The 16,137-nt window shown below is 35.6% G+C and overlaps 1 protein-coding gene across 1 annotated transcript in view; it reads left to right on the forward strand.

The window, feature by feature from the left end:
- Nucleotides 1–9,068, forward strand: part of LOC126745020 (matrix metalloproteinase-2-like) — a 211,130-nt gene extending 202,062 nt beyond the window's left edge. Inside the window, exons 10-12 of the mRNA XM_050452670.1 lie at nt 7,927–8,231; nt 8,286–8,392; nt 8,449–9,068. Coding sequence (XP_050308627.1) covers nt 7,927–8,231; nt 8,286–8,392; nt 8,449–8,696 — 660 coding nt within the window. The 3' untranslated portion in view covers nt 8,697–9,068. The remainder of the gene's footprint in view (nt 1–7,926; nt 8,232–8,285; nt 8,393–8,448) is intronic.
- The last annotated feature ends 7,069 nt before the right edge of the window (nt 9,069–16,137 follow it).

Below are 16,137 nucleotides of genomic sequence, written 5' to 3' on the forward strand. Positions count from 1 at the left end.
ATACTATTTAAAGAATTCAAAGTATTTATTGAATATCAATATAATGAATATGGTAGGTGTGTTCAAAGGAATGTCCAACAAATTATAAATGCAATCCATTCTGAAAACTAATTTTTTTTGTCTAAAAATAAAACGGCTTTTTTCTTGTCCTCCTAGACCATTTTGATGAGTCTTTTAACTAAAACAAACATGCACATATGGCAGGTATTTTGTTTAGATCATTAACAAATAATATGAATAGGAGCGGTTCTAGCATAGACCTTTGAGGCATATGGATAAAACAATGTTTGTCTTATCTTATAGTTGAAAGAAACCAAACGTGAATTCTCTTAAAATTTTGTATTGTAAATAATTAGTCTTCCAAAAGGATGTACGCTTTCTAGGTATTATTTTAAATGATTTAAATTTAATTTCTTAAGCCATCAATATGGTATCATCAATATGGTAGGAACATATTGAATTTATTAGGCACACAGATCTTGCCATTAAAATCAATTTTATCTGCGAGTTACTTTATATTTATGTTCAATAAGTTTAGTGTTAGCTTAGCATTTACATTATTATAATTTACATTTATTTTAATTTAATAGTGTGGGGATTATGTAGCAAAACGCAAGGAGTTTTTGTTCCGTACATTTAATAATATATTTAAAATAAAAAACAAAAATAACAATTTTTTAAAAATATGTCATATAAATTCATAAAATTATTCAAATGCGGCCCTGTATAATATTCGTATATACCATATACAATATATACATAGAGTAATTTAAAGTATATTTTAATATTCATTTCTCTATGAATATATAGTATAGCCTTGTATGTACCGCTCCGCAAGTCGCTGCTGTTAAGGGTGCGTCCAGACCAGGCGCGTTGAATCGTGCCAAGCCGCGCTGAGCGGCGTTGCGCAACGCTGCGGAACGTTAGCAAACATAATTTGGTCTTTGCGTGAGAAACATCTAAGCCGGCTGCTCCGCTCTGCAACAAACAGTTGTTTGTCAGTGTTCCAACCCCTGCGATTAGTTGTTTGGTTTTTTTTAAATTTTGTGATGAATATTGCTCGGTAAATAGAGAGTTTTGTGTCAATATTAAAATATGAGTGATACTGACATTGTAATTGCCGCCACAGCCTTCATTTTAATATGTGATCATGTTGAGAAAGCTCAAAAAAAGAAAAGACGAAGCTGGTAACAAAGGTATTTCAGAGTAAAAAAAATATAGTGGAAGCGATCTAATAAATAATTTATGTTTTACCTATCTATTATTGATTTATAGTACCTTAGAAACGGAATATGTTATGGTAGCAATAATGCCTGCTATCACACCTAGGGCATTATAAGCGGGCATTATGATAATGCCCGGAAATTTTATTGCTTATCCAATTTTATTTCTCTCATAATAAAGAATAAACATCGATTTTATACAAAAAATAATGTTTCTTTAAATACTAAAAATTAAACTTTATTTCCAAAATAAAAATTACAATTTTGAAATGTCCCAGAAAACGTAGCTGATCCCACTATAGAATGGTCGGTGTTTTTTGTGATGGTAGAGGTGGCAGCACTAACGCTATTTTGTATAGTTTGTAAATTTTCCAATTAAAAATTTTCAATAGTCGATACGGAATTAACCTCGGAATTAACTGAATTGGCAATCATTTTGGCTACTTTATTTTTGGATGAAATACTTTCTTCTATATATCCTTCAGCTACTGAAGAGCTTTTCCATTTCCCATGTTGTTTTAGCATTTCAAACGAAGCATCTACCTCAACAAGTAAAGTTGACGATGTGCGACGCAAACAGTGGCCGGTATAAGCTTTTGCATTATCCAGTTTTAAACATTTTGCGATCAATGTTGGGACGCTTTCTATGGTATTTTTTCCAACAGGTTGTACTGTACAGCGACTCTTTCTATAGGTAAGAAAGAATCTTCGCTCCTTTATTCCAGCTGGTCTTAATGCTGCATACTTTTTTATTAAATTTAAAGCGTCTAAATCTTCTTCAATGATAGTAAAACTTTTTGAAGTTGATGTTTTAGTTTATGGTACCTTTATAACCAAGACCGTTCCTCTGTCTTCAATATCATCAATGGTCATTTTGACCAACTCATCTCGTCTTGAACCTCCAAAAACACCCATTACCAATATGACTTTGTGTACGAAGTAGATATCATCAGGAGCCTTCTTAATAAATTTTATTATTTGTTCTCCTTCCAAAACTTTAGACTTCTTCGGGACATATCCTTTTGACTTAACTTTTAAAAAAGATATGAGACGATGGTGTATTGCGAGATGTCTATATTTTTATAGACCATTAACGTAGACCTTAGGGTAGAATACTTGGTCCAGAGAGAGTTCGGACTGTATTTTTCCGACTAAAAATATTAAAATTTGTTAAACATATGTACCTATTAAAATGAAATCAATAACTTACCAGTTCCTGAAAATATGCCGGATTAGAACGGTTTCGGTTATTTGAACAATTGCGTTGGCATCTTTTCAAATACCAAATATGCCATACTCCCGATCATACTGTTGCCTTGATTTAACTGGCAAAAGATTTTCGGTCCCTTTTATGGCCTTTTCTCTTATATTTTGTGGAATTTCTTCCATTTTAAGCAAATATTTAAACAAAAAATGCCAACTGACTAACTGACAGAAACATCAAAGTCAAACTTAAATAATCACTGCAAGTCACTTGGTAAATTTCTGTAGGTAGGTATGTACGTATACCTACCTGTACAGGTAGACCCTATTTTTTAATTAATATTAAAATTAATTTTGTTCATAAAAATCAATTTTTAGGTAAAACATAAAGCATTGTATGCACCACGGGCATTGTTAGACTCTAATTATTATCGTCCTTACAATGCCCTTGATACATAAATAGCTATTATGCCTCGTTCTCGACAATTTAGAAGCTATTGCCGAATGTCATCTGAAAACTTTGAATATCTTATAAATTTAATTGGCTTCAAAAGACAGAAACGTGATACAAACTACAGGAGTGCGATTTCTGTGTAAGAAAGATTGGCTATTACTGCGGTTCCTTTCAACTGAAGATTCATATACTAGTTTAATGAATTTGTTTAAAATTAGGCTTAGATTCATGAATATTTATTAACCTAATTATTTTTTTGTGAGTCCACTCGTCAAACACTCCTAATCACATGATTACCACCAACCGTCAATGTGGATATCGAACACAATCAATAAAATATACACGCAAGTAAATAAACGTATATTAACAGTTCACTTCAAAAACTTCGTCAAAAGTCACCGCGCCAAGACGCGCACGATCCTCGGTTTTCTTTTGATGTAATGACAACTGGCGGAACAACAATGAGCACGCGCAAAGAACATCGTTAGTGCGCGTTTGTGCGCACTTTCCCGTCCACAACGAATGCAATGTTGCAAAACGTTTTGCGCGGTTTGGCGCACTCGGTCTGGATGCACCTTTAGTAGTATGTTACAGAGGCTGTAAGAGAGAGTTTGTATTGTTTCGTCATTTTTAAATTGCAACTGTGCATAATTAATGCAAGTTATTAAATAAATTCTCTATTCTCTGATTCAGCATCATAGAACCATTGCAGTTCAGTTTTTGTAAATCAAAAGCATTCTGAGGTAAATATTTAACCCCTTACTGCATGATTTTTTTATTTTAAGTTGAAAAAAATATATGTGATAGTTTATGCCGCAAGATTAAGTAGAAAAATATTTAAAAAAATTAATAATGTTTTGTTTTTGAAAAAAAATTACATTTTTGACAAGTGCCAGATTTGGCACAAATTTTCCCATAGGAAAGAAAATAAAAAAATTACCAGAAAACGTATTTATTCAAAAACATCATAAATACATCAAAAAATATTTAAACTAAATATAAACCTTAAGAATATTTAATTATTCCACATGAAAATGGCGAAAACAATTTCGATCTTTATTTACACACAACCTGACATTACACTTTTCACATGTAATTTGGGTTTTACCCTTACACTCAGGAAATTTGCATCTCTGGCGATCTTCATACCGCTCAGGAAGATGGCCCACATTATCGCGACGAATTTCTTGGGCTGGTATTTGCGCAAAAGGATATTTCCTTTTTTTTAATTCTAGTTGTGGCTGAAGTGCACAACTATAGGTCTGCCCCGCTTTCTTGATATTATATTAGATCTTGTTAGAATTTCCGCCAATCCAAGTTTGAACTCAGCCGTGGCAAATAGCATTTGCCAGAATTTGTACTTATGACCGATCTTCTCGATAATATGCAACTGTTACAACATAACATGTCGAGGAAAAGAAAAAAAAATTCTTAGGTAAAATTTTTTTTATCTTATTAGTATCCCATAATAGCCTAGAATGGAATCCAAAAGATCCACACCGCCCATATAATTATTGTATAGTTCTATACACTTTGGACGAAGGATCATAATGTGCTTTTTTTTCCTTTCTACAAAATCTCTGCACTTCAGAAATAGGTTGACTGCCTACATACGTTGATACTGTAGTAATTATTTTATTATCAAACCACGAAACTACAGACACATCTATCTGTATCATCCACTCGAGCCACTTTTTTAACAACCGTGCCCCTTCCTTTTTTTCATTGCAGATTCCGTAGAAAAATCAAAATCTGAAATTCGATTTTTGCGAACAGTACCAAGAGGCAAAACGCCCTCTTTGCTGAGATAAACAAGTAGTGGAAGGCTCGTAAACCAATTATCAAAAAAAACTTTGTAATTTTGATTCCTTGGAACTGACTCTGTCAGTTTTACTACCACATTACTACTTGCTCCAAGATATGGTTGATGAGCCTACAACTTAGTTGGTCCAGAAAAGAAATCAAAAATATCAATACTCCACTTAGTACAAATACTTTGTAACCCCATTTATGAGTTTTTTTCGGGTTATATTGCTTTAGGGTTGATCGAGCTTTTGTAGGAATAATTTGTTCGTCAACTGCAAGATGTTCTTCTTTTGGAACAAGTAAGTATCTTTCTCGCATTTTTTCTAAAAAGGGACGGATTTTGAAAAGCTTATCATAGTTAGGTTCATCACGATTGTGTTGCTGCTTTGTATTATTATTGAAGTGAATAAAACGTTTTATTTCTTCAAATCTGTTGCATGTCATAGCTTCGGTTATTGCAGTAATACCCAAGGTACTGCTTCAATAAGTTCTAGTAGATGGCAGGTGTGCTACAGACATGTATATGCAAATTCCAATAAAAATATGTATTTCTTCCTTGCTTATATTTGCTGGTTTTTCAGTGGTTTTTCATCCTACATTTGATAGCATATAAATTAGCGTGTTCCGCTATATACACCAATATTTCATCAGTAAAAAAACTTGAAAAAATCAAAAATACCATCAAAATTCAAAATATCGATTCCTAAAGATTCAGTTCCTTTGAATAATTTGTCTTCCTCAGCTACCTTCATATGTTTTTTTCCTATTCAAGAACCACCTTGTTTGTTTTCTTTTATTGTACGCTGCAGCTAGGGTTGAAAGAGGAACAGCATCTTTACTATCAGAATAATCGGTTTCACAAATTATGACATCCTCAACTTCTCCCTCAATCTGTTCATCTTCGATGGACTCTTCCAATAAAACTTTAGAAGATAGTGTTCTGTTTTGGTAAAGGTTGTCGTCTTTACCAAAAGACAAATTTTCATCTTCACTACCACTTTGATTTGGAATATCAACAGTTTTGGCACCGTAAAACCGTTTTGGATCCACCTGAAAAAATAAATGATTTTTTCCTTTACTGCAAGTTGCGTCAAATATAGCACAAGTAAATAAATTACAAAAAATTGACAACTATATACATCGAAGGGCGTATTTATACCCAGATCACATAAATAAATACTTACCAAAACATAGATAATTTTGCAAACAAAATAAAAAAGATTTGTATGTTTTTTATGTTCACTTCAACTTTGTAAATAAACGTTGTAACACGTGGATGCCGGGGGCTTAACAAGATCTGACCTAATTCACAAAATAAGCGCTAGGCAGCGACAATATTAATTAAAAATAAAGAAGCGAAGGTGCCAAATTTGGGACAAATTGCGGTCGCGGCATGAAACCACAATGCCTGTTTAAAAATTAGGTTTAAAAAACATGTTCCAAATTTGGCACAGTATGCGGTAAGGGGTTGATATACAATACATAAGCCAATTTTTTATAAATATGGAATATTATTCGTGCCCTGTATCTATCTATATACAGGGTAACAATGATTAGAAAAGTCATATTTACGAAATAAAAATGTGATTAAAAAACGCGATTCTCTGTGGTTTGAGAAAAATCCACTGGTTAGAATAATGATCAGCCAACCATTGCCCAACGGGAACTACATAATAAGGAGGTGCTACATCTTATTGGAATTGTAGTAAGCGTTCTTCTAAAGATAAATTTAGGGGTATGTCTCTATGATTTTCTAATTCCCGAACTATTAGTGGTTCGGGCATTTTAGCACATTTTAGCATGCATGTCGCTATTTGAATTTCCTGGTATAAATATTTGGCCGATAATACCTTTCTTCCAATTTAGCAGCCCAAACATTAATTTTTTGGGGATACTGGATATACTGTTCTGTAACTACGTGTGGATTCTCATCATTTCAGTAACGTCAGTTTTACTTGTTAACTAACATGCCCATTTAAATAAAAAGACATGTTAGTTAACAAGCCCTCATCACTGAAACAATTTTTTTAACTAATTGAGGTCCTACCGTAATTGTATCTGTCATTAATTCAAAAAACTGGATTCTTCTGGCCGAGTCATCCTTACCCAATTTTTGCAGTATTTGTGGTTTATAGGGATAATACTTGAAATGAAATTTGAGTACTTTTCTTATTGATTCAGGAGATAATCCAGTTACTACAGCTGCTGGACGGGTTGATAAAGTTGAATTCATTCTGAGTTCAATTCCTCAATAAACCTTCAATGAACCAAAATTTTAATTTACGCTATTGAACCAAAAGTATATTAGTACAAGTTAGTTTTAAAGTAAATTAAGTGGCAATAAAAGGCGAATAGTTATAAACAAGGCTTTTTTTCGGCAAATAAACAAATACAAAATATCTACGGGCTTGACATGTTTAGAATTCTTAAGAAACATGCCAGGATATCGGTAAGCATCATTTTGAACATTTAATTGAATAATAAAAATAATAAATATGTGTAAGAATTTTCTAAAATGTGGGTTTCTATGATATCATTGAAACTCATTTTTCAAGAGGTTCAAGATAATGTATCACTTGACCGCCTTTTCTATTTAAGATTTTATGGTTGCATCTTACCCTGTCCAAGGGGTTGCAGATAAGGAAGAGATAGTTTACTTGTTTTTGTTCCCCCTTCATTATATAGGAACTGTTCTCAGCGTTTTTTTTTATTCAGCTTTTCGTTCCTGAAATAGGGTCTACATGAGTTTTTGAATTGTCACCCTGTATAGTCATGTTAGTTTAATATATAAAGAAACATGTCAGTTCAGAAGACATTTCGTTTCAAAGAGACATAAATCTAACATTTAGTTATAGTAATAATTTTAACTTTAACTTATTAATTTTACCCTTATAACGTTGGAAGGAAGAATATTGTTTACACATGCTCCTTCAAATTTTACTTATGTATTCGTTACTTAAAAAAACGGTATCCAAATAAATGTACATATGTATGAAATCATAAATTTGCATCCAGAAAAATATTTAAACAGTGCTACTTCTCACATCACACTTTGATATTTAATAGTCTTAATAATCCTCCAATAATTTTAGTACGATACCAACGTTTTAGTATTTCATAATTACAACTTTTTCATACGATGCTGTTCTTTGCGGCGCCAACCCATACCTAATAAAAAAATATATGAAAGTTTAAGTTTTCTTTTGAGAAAATAATACAATTTTTCAATGTCCTTTTCAGTACTTTTGGAGGATAGGTGATGATGGCCGAGTAGGACCCGAATTTCCAGCGAAAATTCAAAGACAATTCACCGGTTTTCCAAGAAATTTCACCCACGTGGACGCCGTTTTTGAACGAGGTGATGGTAACATCGTATTTTTCATAGACGATTTATATTATGTTTTTGATACGGACCGTTTGCTTCCTGGATATCCCCGGCCTCTAACGGATTTGGGTTTTAACGAAACTGTGAAAAAGATCGACGGGTCTATGGTGTGGGGATACAATGGAAAAACTTACTTTTTTAGCGGTCATGAGTATTGGAGGTAAGTATTCTTGGTACTCTTTACAGCTGCAAAATTTAATGTTATTTATTATAGATTTGATGATGAAATTAATGAGGTCGAAAAAGATTATCCCAGAAATATGACACCAATGTGGAAAGGAGTATCTCCAAATATCGACGCAGTTTTTCAATGGAAAGATGGTATGTTCGAGATAGGTTATTATTTCACCTAAATCAAAGTGTTTTACGATTTTTAGGAAAAACCTATTTTTTCAAAGACAAAGGTTTCTGGAAATTCAATGACAATTTAATGCGAGTAGAAGATTATGAACAAAAACTGTCAGCGCCAGTGTGGATGGGATGCAAACTAGATTTAGAGGAAAATAACGACTTAAACCAAAAACTGCCCTTGGCTAGCGGTTATAGCGGCTCTGCCAAATTTATTTTAAAATATAATTGTTTTACCATTTTTATTGTGATCGCAACCGTTTTGTTGCTACGGTGATCGCTATGCGTCTTTGGCTCATTTCACCGCTAAATCATTGTGATAGGTTCGAGAGACTGTGCCTAATATATATTATTAATTTTGGTAATTAAGTGCACTTTTCTGCAACTCTTTATATATTTCATTGACCTTTTGAATATTTAGGCCAAATCGATCAGAGATCGTCCGCTATCGTTAATTTTTGATTGGCCGGAAGTAAATACTATTGTTTTTGAATGTAAACATAATTACATTTAAAAGTGTGTAAAAGCTATGCTTGTACATTGATGTAAATAGCTATTAAACATTTATATTTATTATTACAAAAAGTACACAGTACTTGTATTAGTTTAAATAACATTTATAATAAGGAATACACTGATTTACTTTAAAGTGAGTATTATTTATGCCTCGTCTAAGTCTTCTGAGAAACAAACGTAACCCACTTAATTTCCATATTTCAAGCTTCTTTGTAAATTCTGGTGTTTTATTACTTTAGTGAGATTGTAGTGTACCGATGATCTGAACGGAGACCTCGTAAAATTTGCAGAAATGTTGAAATTATCTTTTAATCAATGCCTTATTTATCAATCGTGGACAATGTTGAAGATACATATATTGGGTGCCAATTTGAAAAGTTCCTACCCTTAATATCTTTCTTGCAGCTAAAAATATGAGAAATTGGGAAGAGACGGTAAATTTATTTGTAGAGAAATACTTTAAATAAATATTTTAGCCTTATTGTTTTAATCCCCTAGGAGAGGTAGATGTCACCCTGAGAATCTTAAATGGGGGTCAAGTGGCACATACATACATTTTTTTAAAGGGTATTTAATTCTATTTTCAGTGGCATCTCACTTTGTTGTCATTTGTCTAGGAGTTTTTTCAATAATCGCGTTGCATTGAGATTTTGGTTTTCAAATTAGTGTTTACTGTTTGCACAAAACTATTGCATTGGGTCATATTGAAGGAAACCTGACAGGTTGTCTATACCTTAATATACCTGCAGAGACGGGAAAGTCCTCTTATCACCCATGATCTAGAAACTATATTAATACAGAGGGCAATTAAATTTTACAGGAAGCGGATTTGTTATCAGTGCTCTACCTCATTATTTTCTTCCTGTTCGATAGTGGTGAATGAGAGATTTCTGTATATATCGATTGGCAGGAGGGGACCAATTGAATGGCTTTTAAGAGCACCGGACTTAACACCCTTAGACTTCTTCGTTGAGGATCTTAACTCCATTGTTTATAAAACACAACCTGCGGATATTGCTGATCTTAAAACGCAAATTCCAGCAGAATGATACGTTAATCTTGGTCTTTCAATTAGTCGTCTTCCTTCTGCTGCTCTGTCCCATATTAAGTGGACCATTCTATCGTCTGGCTGCCTTCTCAATCTTTATGGCGTTAATGAGTTCTGGCTGATTGTATATTTCTTTTAGTTCGCCATTTGTTTTAATTCGGTAGCTTTGCGTAACCTGGTTTTTAGTGGGTCCGAAAATTTGCCTCAGCATTTTTCTTTTAAATCTTAACGTTCGTTTTCCTAGTAACGTATTTAAATCCGTCCCTAAGGGATATACTAGACATCCGATGTACCAAATTTCAAGAGGGTCTAGTTGAGTCCATGGATACTCTAGGTAGAGCCATCTGCGGATACAGAGGTAGTAAGGTAATAAACAGTAAACAGTTTAATTATCAATTCTTACTGAGGCAGCATGTGGAGGAGACTAAGCAGCAAGATATTGTCCTGGTGGAATGACATTTGGACCGTTTTAAAAAAGACGTAAGAAGGTCGCACCACTTCGCTCTCACGGGGGCAACTTAAGAGAATTGGAATGTGTACAGCTCAGTAATGTGTACAGCTATAGAAGAAAATTTTAAAATGAAGTCCGACGATGTGAAACACACTGCTGGTGCAAGTTCTGTAAAGAGATGGAATCTCTCTCCGACATAGCTCGTCTTCTGGAGCTACTAGGCCTTAACAGGAAACTTGAGATAAGATGCTTGAAAAAAGTGAACTATGGACCTTAAACAAACAAGAGATCATCGACCTTCTTAAAAATAACTTTCCTGGAGAAGAAAGTGTTGTCCTTTATGGTGAGGTTCCAGAGCCAGAGTACCTGGCGTACTTAGACTGGAACCTTGCCAAGAAAATAGTAAGAAACGAAGCCATAGTTTGAGCAGTGGGTGAGTTTAGTTTATATAAGGCTGCGGGGCCTGATGGAATCAAACCCATGATGCTGCAGATAGGCTCGAAACTACAATTCCTTACTTAAATATAGTTTTTGAGGCCAGCATTGCAATAGGTCGGCAGATGTGACCTTTATCCATAAACCGGGCAAGAAAGACTACCGCCAACCAAAGTCCTTTAGGGTAATAACCTTGACATTATTTCTAATGAAGGCGGCGGAAACAGCACTTTACCGAGTGGTGAAAAAGGCTGAAAAGCTACAGAGAACAAGGAAATAGCAGTTTTTTTTAGCGCTTTTCTTTGATGTGGAAGAAGCATTTAATAAGGCGAAAGCAGATACCATCTGCCATTCTGCCACGCCCTTTTGACCAGGGATTCTCTAGCTTAACTGGGTCAAAACAGCGCTGGAAAAACGAAGATCAGTGCTACACAAGGAGGTTGTTATGTCAAGACCAGGGTGAAGTGGCTGCCTACAAGGCAGTTGCCTTTCGCCACACCTCTCGCTTCTGGTGATGGACAGTCTCCTCAGGAAGCCAGAACTTGAAGGATTCTATGTACAAGCATACGCGGACGATAGACTAGTGATAATCAGGGGTAAGTTCGTGAACACAGTCTATGAGCGCATGTAAGCTGCATGCAGAATAGTGAAATTGTGATGTCAAGAAACAGGGCTGTCGGTCAACCCTGAGAGGACCAATCTCATTCTCTTTACTAAGAGGTGGAATTTGACAGGCTTTAAACCTTCCACTAAGTATCAGACTCACCTAACATTGGGGCAGCAGGTCGAATACTTAACAGTTAGTTAACATTCATCTTGGGATCCCGGCAATTTTAGTTTGAAAGGGAGAATGGCGTAAGGTTCGCTTAGGATAAGGCCGTATGACGATCGCTCTCAGGATGTATAACAGAATATCAATTGAACAAGACAGCCAGATGTACTACAGCGAATAGCAAAATAAGGTTAAAGAAAGGCTTTCTGGTGGAAATTCCGACAGGGGAAAAATTGCTAACGAATGAAGGAGCTAAACGGTTTCCAGGCCTGGTACACAGATTGAGTCGTGGGTGGAAGACACCAGCTAAGCTGGAGCCGAAATGTATAGGATACGCTAGAAAAACACACCACGGTTTGCCAAATGGAGGTGTTTACTATAATTGAAGTAGCAAACGAACGGGAAGCAGTGGAAGGTAGCGAGGGGTTTTGCATCTACTCTGATAGTCAGAGGGCAGTGACTCAGAGCTAGTTCAGGAGTGCAGAAACGCATTGGAAAGACTGACAGCACATAAGGAAGTGAGACTAAGGTAAGTCAGGGCACCAGAGTGTTGAGGGTATGAAGGGGCTAATGTACTAGCAAGGTTCCGTTAGCTTCTTCCTAGGACTCGAGCCATGTCTCCACCTCCGTAAAAAATAAATTTTCCAGGAATCTAATATTTCGGTCTGGGAAAAAACAAGTAAGAATTGAAGGATAGAATAGTGTACATAGGACAGTACATCATACTAGATAATGATGCTTTAAAGTAAGGCGACTCTTAACAAAGAGCCGACAGACAATCAAAGACTTGGTGGAAACCTTAACTGGGCATAACTGCCTAAATAATCATCTAAATTTTTTTCAAATGAGAAAAAGTTCGCTGTCTCTGAATTGCGGTACAGGGAAGGAAATTTCATACTATATATTAGGCGTTTGCAACAGGTGGAGTTGCCTGAAAAGAAACATTTTTGGAGCAACGTTACTTCAACGAGAAGATTTTAAAGATCTAGACTGGGACAACGTGCAAGCCTTTATTTAGAGGACTGGCCGACTTAGTAAAGACCGTACATTGGGAACGGAGGCAGTATGGGTGGAGGATTCTGGCGTTGCCGAGAAGGGACTTTTAGATTCATTTGTTGAGCTCTCTCCCCACCCTTACTACATATTCTTTAGGGCGTCTAAGCACCAGTTGGCTGACTTTAAGCGTTCTCTGAATTCTTCACTCATGTCGATATTAGATGTGATTGTGGACTTTAAGTCATTAAATTGTTTTACATTTTCAAAATTGTGTCCATGGTCACACTATGCTAGCGCTGCCTGGTCTTGAGACGTGCATATATTGTGTCTTAGCCTCGTTTAGCGACTTTAGCCCCATATATGCCGCTTCTTTTTTGATTTTATAAAATAGTTCTTATTTTTATGACGCTTTAAGATGGTAGCAGGTTTGATCCACTGGCTCGGAATAGCTGAGATTAGATTTTCGATTTTCTTACTACTTTCTCCAATGCCATATTAAAAAGCATGAATCTCTCTGTTTTAGACCTGTGCTTAACTGAAACATGTCTTAGAGGTCATTACCAATATTTACTCTCCACCTTAATCCTTCCACATAATCTCTGGTTAATCTGTTCAGCTTTGGTGTGATGCCAAACTCAACCATTGTATTCCATATTTTGACCCTTTTTAGTTTTATCTCTCTGTAGTTTTTACAAACCGCTTTATCACCTTTGTTGTGGATGGGTACCATAATACTATCCTTTTAGTCATCAGGAATACCTTTTTTCCCATAAAATTTTAATAAGGTTTTGCAGCTGTGTTATGTCACTATATTTACGCAGTTCAGCTGTGATTAGGTCTCCCCCAGGAGCTTTATTATTTTTTAGTTTCTTTATTGCTTTTAAAAGTACCTCTTCAGAATAGGTTGATCCATAGCCAGCAAATCCAGTAGTTCCCCCTCTTCAGCAGTTCCTCTATCAAGCATTTAATGGAAGTAGTTTTTCCATGTTTGCAATATTTCTACTTTGTCAGTTATTTGATCGCTATTTTCCTTCATTAAGATAGTGTCGGTCCGGGGTCTAAATCCTGCGTTTGTAGAGCTTAATTTTTAGTAGAAGTATCTTATGTTATTCTTTTCCTCTTCTTCTGGTGCATTTGCCTCCATGTTTTGCCATTCTCTCTTTTTCCTTTGTAACAGTTTTTTTCCTAGGGTCTTAGTCGCCTGAATTTTTCCCTGTTCTCGCCTGTAAGACTTGTTGGCATTTTTATTTTAGCAGTATTCCTCTTCTCCATAGCATCTTCGCAATCTCCATCATACCAGCGGTTTTTGTGTTGCCCTCTAGGTTTATCCGCTACCAACTTTCTATAGCTGTCTCTGTAATTGTTTCAGATATAAACTTCCAATGCTCATTTATATCAGTACTCTATCTGGTGTTAGTAATTTCAACAGCGACGTATCAGAATATGTCGCTCTAGCCCCTCGTGATATTGCGCTCTTATCATGTTGTGGAACTTCTGCTAGTTTCTTTTCCAAAGTGTCGTAAAACCGATATTTATTTCCTCATCTTTATCCTCCGTTGATGCCTGCACTGACAGGATGGCTTATATGATGGCTCAAACCTCAGAACTGTCAGAGTTCGAGTTTAGCATAGATGAATTGAGTACAAAACCTGTTCCTAAAGCGTGGTCCTTTTGGCCATTGCCACTCCCTTTTGATCCAAGGCTTCTCTTGCTTCTTTATAAGTTATACTTTTTCCACGAGGTAGAGTGGTTAGCGCGATCAGTTGTATCAGTCTTTTAATATTATTTCATTGGTCTGGTTATTTTGTCGGAAAAATGGCTCATGTTTATATCAGTAGTATTATGTCACTAACTGGACATAACACTTACCTATGGAGAGTGGCAACAAAATGCAGCCGCAGCATATAGGTTGAATGCGGAAAGGTTGCCTTTAACCAATGAAGGACTGGAGTTGCCACATGGCAACACTTGCATTCATGTACGAAACTTACTATTTTCAGGTTATGTTAGTTTGTTTTATTCCCAAGAACGTGCCGATCTGCAGAAAATAAGTGACCTAAATAAGATATACATGTTACAAAAACTGAATTCGTTGTTGAGATTTATTGGTCACCGTTTTTGTCAGTTGTGAAAATGGATATAATTCTGAATAACTATTACAATTGAATGGCTAGATTATTTATGCTCTAATAGAAAGGTTATTTTTCCCTCTGTGATAATTGACAACCCACGAAGAAATCGAACTTTTACAACATTTTGTTTCTTACCATCGCGTTGTCATATGGCAACGCTAGTATCTAGCGGCATCTTTTTTTCAGACGGGGGTTCTCTCTAAAAGAAACTTTGAACATGGTTTACGAAGATGACGTCAACGTTGAAGATTCTGGCAATTTATCGATAATCTGTCTAGAAAACAGCTAAAAGCAAATGTTGAGGTGCAAATGTATGGCGAAGAAGCAGACAAGGTAGAGACATCAAAGAAGATGCAGTTTAGACGATGGATATTTCCCAGGAAAGCACTGAAAGTTTAATTCCACAGACTACCTCTCAAGTGAAGAAAATTTAATGTGAGTCCCTAAATTGAATAACGGGTGATTTGGTCGACAATACCGCTATTTTCCCACAACAAAGCTACGACGCTTTCAATACGTTGACACCTGTCGAGATGTTCGAATTATTTTTCGACGAGGATATAATAAGATATATTCTAAACCAATGCACGAATTATGCACTACAGAAGAACTTTTACGTCCCATAAATATCCGCAGGAGAATTTTTTCTTTTTTTGCCATTTTGATCCTGTCGGGATATAATTAACTCCCGGGAAAAACATTTTACTGGGATACAAAGGGTAATGCAATAATCATGAACGCTATTTGAAGAGATCGGTTCCTTACAATTTCGCGTTTTTTTTATCTTGCAAATAATAAATCTATCAATAAAAGGGACAAATATTACAAGATCAGACCCTTAGCCAAGTATTTACAACAAAAGATAAAGAATGTTCCTGAAGGCGAACTAAATTAGGACGAATCTGTGGTGAAATACATTGGGCCTCACTCGTGTAAACAGGAGTAAAAGGAAGGCCGATTCGCTTCGGATACAAAGTTCGGTGCCTCAATACTAAAAGTAGGTATCTCGTAACCTTCAACATGTACCAAGGAACCGATTCCAAAGCAAATAATTATTATTATAAAGTTTTAGGAGCAGGTGCGGTTCCATTCGTCACAATACTAGATCAATTGCCTGGTGCTAAATCAAATTTCCCCTACAAATTCTTCTGCGACAATTTATTTAGGAGCCTCCATCTTTTAAAACATATAAAGGATCGTGACTATAGCCTTACCGGAACAGTGCGAGAAAATCGCATTCTCAAAAACTGCCCTATAAAGTCGGAAGCTAATATGCAGAAACGCAAAAGAGGTGATGTAGAATCGAGTCTTAAAAGAGAAACAGGTATTATGGTTGTAAGATGGACAGCATCGTAAATGTATCGTCAA

The sequence above is a fragment of the Anthonomus grandis genome, chromosome 15 (assembly GCF_022605725.1).
Source record: "Anthonomus grandis grandis chromosome 15, icAntGran1.3, whole genome shotgun sequence".
NCBI classification, from domain to species: Eukaryota; Metazoa; Arthropoda; class Insecta; order Coleoptera; family Curculionidae; genus Anthonomus; species Anthonomus grandis.